At 36.7% G+C, this 6,759-nt stretch overlaps 1 protein-coding gene across 1 annotated transcript; it reads left to right on the plus strand.

Annotated features, from left to right (window-relative positions):
- The first annotated feature begins 4,292 nt into the window (after window positions 1-4,292).
- On the plus strand, window positions 4,293-4,993 carry LOC133716341 (putative ripening-related protein 1). Its single transcript, XM_062143051.1, has one exon. The coding sequence runs from the start codon at window positions 4,325-4,327 to the stop codon at window positions 4,991-4,993; it is 669 nt and encodes a 222-aa protein (XP_061999035.1). The 5' UTR covers window positions 4,293-4,324.
- Window positions 4,994-6,759: the final 1,766 nt, after the last annotated feature.

Raw genomic sequence — 6,759 nt, forward strand, 5'->3', positions numbered from 1 at the left:
GTTTTCTCATTCTGGACACTTTTCATAACTAGCACAAGACCAAAAATGACAGGAAGGGATCGAAATGTACCAAAAACCAGTCGGTGGCCGGAATTTTTCCAGAAACCGGCGAGCTCCAAAATCGACGTGAAAACTACAACCTCACGCCTCGATCCCTTCTGGAGAATTGTTCAGAACTTCCTTATGAACTCAACAAGCCAAGAATCACAAGAAACGATCGTGTATAGCTCGAGATATCTTGATCCGAAGGTTGGTTGTTCGATCCGCACGGGTCGAGCTCCGACGAACGTGAAAACGTTCGATCCAGTTCCGATCCTTCTTGGTGCTTGTATAGGAAGATGAGGCGAGCTCAATGAGCCAAGAATCAAGTGAAATGGTGCTCTGTAGCTCGAGATATCGAGTTTGGAACGAAAACGAGCTAAACCGGACTCGGGGTCGCCGCCGTCGCTGCCGGCCGTGCCGCCGCGCAAGGTTACCTCCGGTAGCTGCGCAAGGTCGAGGCGAAGCCGTGGAAGGTGGTCTGAGGTTGTTTGGTGGTCTGTAGTGGACGGTGCAGCACGATGAACAAAGCTCTGTTTTGTTTCTTCGACTGTGACGAGAGGAAACGAGAGAGAGAACGAGAGAGAAATAGAGAGGAAAGGAATTAAGTTTCTGCTGTCGGTCGATCGAGTGTCGGCAACAATTCATAGTGCTCTAATCGACAATCATCATGAAAGGTAAAGAATGAAATGATCATGTTCCTTGCTTTTGATTAATTATAAAAAATCCGGTTATTACAGCGGCCTTGAACCTGGAATTTCTTGAAGTTGCCGAAATTTTGGAAGAGAAAGGCCAGGGGAGTGTTTGTGGCTTTTGATTCTGAATTTTATGGTGTGTAGAAGAGCTTCACAAACCTCCTTTATATAGTGAACGGCAAGGGCTTGAGAATCTAGGTCAAAATCTACTTGTGACATCATTCAACCAATGAAAATATTCCTTGAGAAGTAGAGAACAAGTCACCTCCTTGCTTTGCCGAATTCACCATGTATGTAGACCTAATTTCGGCCTCCTTATATGTAGAGTCATAAATCAATACATATTCCTCTATTTTCTCTCCAAAAATTCCAAAGAAAATCCAAGAATAATCCCAAAAAGAAATTGCCGAAATCATTGATATTCTCCTTGTATTTCTCACGGCAAAAAGCAATTAGAATGGGCCTATGACTCCTCCAAGACGTCAAGAAGGATCTAGAGTCACATGCTTCAAACTTCGGGCCAAACTCTCCCAAAATGGGCCAATTCGAAATTATTCTTTAACATTGCCGAAATTCCTTCAATAATCTAGAACAATCTTGAACTATCTTGAGTCATCTTCAAGTCACTCCTAGTCTCACCAGGTCTCCTAGCAGCATCAGGTTTCCTAGTCCAACTGGGACTCTGTCATTTCTTCATTTCCGAACATCATTTTTCCGAGCTCACTCCTAGTTGCATTAGGATTCCTACTTCAACTGGGATTCCTTTTCCTGGTAGAACTGGGAAAACTTCATTTCTCCATTTCTTTTCATTTCTGCGCAAATAACTCCTTGCCTTCCATTTCCAGACTCAAAACTACCTAAAAACATAAAACAAGTCAGAAATGATATTGTTAAAGAAATAACTAAGCAAAATGTAGAGAGAAATGTACTAAAATGTAGTAGAAGTTAGTCTCAACAAATTTTTCTTAAAAAAGAAAATTAAAAAAAAAATACAAAAACAAAAAAAGAAAAACATATCAAAGCAGAAATCTTCATTATAGAATACTAGAGCGTTTCATTCTAGTTGATTAGATGCACCTCCAAGCTGTTCTATTTCTCAATGAATGGCATCAAACTTGCTGACCGGCCTTTTTGGAGCAGATTCATCAGTCAAATTACTAACAAAGTATTCATCTTGCTTACCATAATTTTCTCTATTCCAACCTTCTGTCATTTTTCTCTACTTTTTGACTAGCTACATCAAGAAAATGAAATCTTGGTTTCCTTTTACAAAAAAAATCATGTGTGGTTTTCCCTTCGGTCAGAGAAACATACTAATTCAGATATTGTTCCCCATGTGTGGATTCAAAAGACCTGACATGCATGTCATAGAAGGGAAATTTAAGAATGAAATTCATACTGTATCAAGCCATTAGAAGTTTCTTGATGTTGATTGTCTCACTTTTGGTTGATATTTGTTCTTCAAGTAAATTCTTAGTATTTGTTTCCGGAGCAGTTAATCCTCATTCACTGAAAAAATCAGCATTCAAATTACTAGAGAATGGTTTCAAAGAGTATTTGAGAAGTCACGCGTAGTTTCAAGTTGCACTGAGCTCAAAGAGTTAATGGAACTGTCTAGTTAATACATCTAAGTATCTGGTTGAGACATCTTATGCAGGCGACTGCACAAGACATGTAACTTGACTGTTAAAACTAATTCAAAAGTTGAAACTATTTTAAATATCTTTGAGGGAATAATACTCAAATGATAGAGGATCTGCTCAAGATCAGATGCTTAAAGGTTTTATCCTCCCAAAATAAAGAAACCCCTTGCAATCCTCAAACAGATTCCAAGGTATAGGAGCAATATCCATGAAATGAATACTAGCTTATTTAGGGAGTTTTAAGCTGAAATGGTCTTTCATAGATTTTGAGTGCTATTTTTATCTTCTTCTTTTTTCTTGAGTTTAATTTTTTATCTTATACTGTGGAGATATTTTAACATTTACCATTAAAAAAAAAAAAGTCTGTGTTTATTTGATACATGCTCAAATCTTTATCACCAAGGGTTTCCAATAATTAAAGAGATGTTGTCACAATGGGATTGTATTGGGTCTCAGCTATGTATTTTCTACATATATTGGATCAAGTAATCTATTTCTTTGATGCAAATTCACTGATAGATTGTTCAAAGATGGGTTTCTTTTCCCTGCCATTGTCTCAACCTCTTTTGGTCTAGTGACCAAGAGCCAACCGTGAACCTCCAAACAGCTACATCTCCAGAATTTTATATGCAAGGTTTGGCAACTCTTCTGGTGTTTGTAAAAATTAGGCCATTGGAAGCTGCCAGTCTAGCACTCAGATAATTCTAGTGCGAGGAAATGAAGCAACTCAGAATTTTGGTTTTCCATGTCCAAGAAACAGCAAAGAATTGTTGGTTGATGCACAATGTCCATGATGCTAGACTGCCAGTGTACGTACATGGGATCATCTACTACATATATAGAAGAATCTATTGCTTCTTCTGTGGATATATGCAGAATGTTACCTGTAGTCTAGTCTATACCACTAGGGCACTAGGCAGGGCATATACTATTTCTTGGTATCATATGCAGGAGGTATTGGATTTGTAATTACAGATTTCAGTGTAAAATATTTGAATTCAGTATTTATTCCATGCGCTTTTGAAAAACTAATAAATAAAAGATCAATACATAGACCAAGCTCAGCCTTATTTGCTTGATTTGTTCTAAGATTCCTCTCCTAATTACGAAAAGTACAAGCTTTTTCCACCCTTTTGGTCATTATGAGAATTGGAGCTGAGCACATCTGCATACCTAGACAATTCAGATGATCTGTTTTGAATGAAAAATTAGAAGTAAATTTCCGAAAATTGAATATCGCCGACATAGATTCAAGTGATCAAAATCAGTTTTGTTACGTAAAATACTGCTAAACCAGCTAAACCCCAAGCCATAGTTGGTCGGAAACTTTTGTGAATAGGATCCTCATGAATACCATATCTCCCTTGTGGGTACGTGAAGAATGACTTGAAGGGCAGAAGGACAAGGATTAAGTTAAAAAAAAAAAATTTAAAAAAAGGAACAAGGCATTTGTTGTAATTGTGTTTAGATAAAACAAAGTGCAATTAGACAAAATTATTTTCCCAGGAAGGACAACAAGGCAGATGTCACATATAGATGAAAACAAAACAAGACAAATGCTTTGTCAAGTACAGATTTTCACAACAGTGCTCCCTTAATTGGAGAAAATGGTGTTTCGAAAAAACGATGCTTCAATAAAAATATTCAAAAGATGTTACCTCCTTATGCTAAGCCTTACTATCTATACAAATTCTTAGTAAACAAAAGGTGAGGACGCCATTGTAGTCTTAAGTAGGATTTGACACATTGGTTTACAGCATAATTACAATTGGGGTCTCCATTACGTGATGGAGTGTAATATCCAACTGCGTAGCAAAAGATATGCTGAGCTTTTGATTGGTACTTTCTGGCATGGTATTCTGATAGCTATAAATACCTGTCCTCAATTGCTTTCATGCATCAATCTGCAAGCAAAGAGATATAGAGGCAAAGGCAAACAGAGAGAAAATGACTTGCTTCTTCTCAAAAGGGTCTATTCTAGTCATTCTCCTTTTAGCAATTTTCTTGGTTAGTGAAGCTCACCAATGTCGTCCAAGTGGAAGAATCAGAGGAAGGAAGCCCCCTCCTGGACAATGTAACCAGCAGGATGACTCTGACTGCTGTAAAGCTGGAAAAATGTACCCAACCTACACTTGCTCACCACCAATGTCCGGTAACACCAAGGCATACCTCACTCTCAATAGCTTTGAGGCAGGTGGTGACGGAGGAGGCCCATCCGAATGTGACGGCAAGTATCACAATGACAACACTCCAGTTGTTGCATTATCCACAGGATGGTACAACGGTGGATCAAGGTGCCTTAACAACATCAGCATTAGTGGTAATGGGCGTAGCGTGGTGGCCATGGTGGTGGATGAGTGCGACTCTACTGAGGGATGTGATGCAGACCATGATTATCAGCCTCCTTGTCCCAACAACATTGTTGATGCCTCCAAGGCCGTCTGGAAAGCCTTAGGTGTATCTGAGGACAACTGGGGTGGCTTGGATATCACATGGCCTGGTCCGATGCTTAGTTACATTAGAGTTTCTTCAAGTGCTTATTTTGTTTCTTATTTGGGGTTTGATTTTGCTTATTTTTGTTGTATGTGGGATTTATATATGATATGTACATTATAGCATGTTAATAAAGAAGACTTTTGTTTATGTGAATTTTACTTGAAAGGATATATCTTGTTCTGGAATATTGAACAACATCAAACATGGACTTGATTACTTTTATGTTTCTCTAATAAAACTGATTGCCAAGTCATATATCGAAGTTAATGCATCGTATTTCCCTCTCTGAAACTCGCATATTGATTCACGAACAAGATCCCCTTTGTATAATTTGAGGAATTGTATGCATGCTCAACAATCCTAATCCTTATGATCATCCCACTATATGAATAATATCCCCAAATCACTTATTTCTCAAACTCAAATTTGAAAAATTCAGAGCATTATAAAAAATTCTCCTAGTTTGACAATAAAGAAAAATTGACAAGCATGATTGCAACTTTTTTTTTGTACTTTTTCTTCTAGAAGGAACAAAAAATTTATTTCATCAAACTTCATTTACAATCAGTTTCAAATTAAGAACATTGAAAGGTCATATAATGAGATTCTGACCAAAATGATATTTTTCAAATATTAAAGGTGCATGTACTGGTAACACCCAAACCATTCTGTCCTAAGTTGGCACAGGCGAAACAGTAGCCCAAATATCTGCGAAACAGCAGCTGCATAGACGACTTGTCCACCCACTTCCCCAAATAAATTGATATTATTCATAAACCATAAGCTCCTTAACAACAATTACAATACCCATATTTATAGGGTTAACAATACTTGGAGAATAAGTAGACTTGAGCTAAAATGGTAAGCTAATTAAATGTAAATCCTAAATTAAGTGTAAAACGATACACTAAAAATATCTAAATAATGAAATATCAAAGATTACTAATCTATAATAAAATAATAAAATAATGCATTTAATGTTGCCCATATGCTCTGCATCACTCTCCCATCACTCCATGCCAAGGGAAGAGAGCTCCATTTCTCTTTCATTCACAGTTTCACACTTTATCCATCTTTTTGTTACATTTTTTTTATTTGAAGGAGTTTTTTTTTTTTTTTTTAAGGGAACGGAATCAGGTTCTATTAAATAACGACGTCACTGCGTCAAGCTTGAGGGTTTTAAGAAACCACTCATATTACAAGTTCAAGCATAATACAGACTGTCAAAGCAGCCAAAGAACTCCTAACCAAAAAACTACAAAACCTAAAGGAACTGCAAGGAAACAGGTGAGCAAAGCTCACTTATTCGAAAAAGAAATCCTTCTCTTGTGCCTTGGAATCTTCGAGTTCGGTGGAATAATTGTTTGTTCAAAACCTCTATGATGACATTTCGGTCTTCTCACATGCATCTTCCGTGAAGGGAATAAAGTTCTAGATGCTTTAGCAAAGTATGGTTCATCTTCTTTTGAAATGGTGTGGTGGGATTCACCTCCTTCATTTATCCTTTTGAACTACGAGAATGATCGTCGGGGTCTTCCTCAATTTTGTTTTCGTTAACTAGCTAGAATTTTTACACAAGTAAATGAATTTTTTTTTTTCTTATCATTTCCCCAAAAATAAATTCAGTGCTTGAATTAATTTCTTTTTGTTTGGGTAGAATTTTCTCATTCAGTGGAGAAGGTACCCTAAACGGTGAAGGTCCCATGAGACATTAAAAAAATTCAATCTAAGTATTTTGTTTTGAATTAAAAAAATAATTCAGTATTTTGTGAATGAAAAAAAAAAAAAAAAAAAGGTTTGTTGTGTAAATAAATTCAAATTAAAATTAAATATCTAAGTTATAATTTAAATTTGAATTTTAGTGTTTTTTTAATGAGTCGGTGCCC

This window comes from Rosa rugosa, chromosome 6 (assembly GCF_958449725.1).
Source record: "Rosa rugosa chromosome 6, drRosRugo1.1, whole genome shotgun sequence".
Classification (NCBI taxonomy): domain Eukaryota; kingdom Viridiplantae; phylum Streptophyta; class Magnoliopsida; order Rosales; family Rosaceae; genus Rosa; species Rosa rugosa.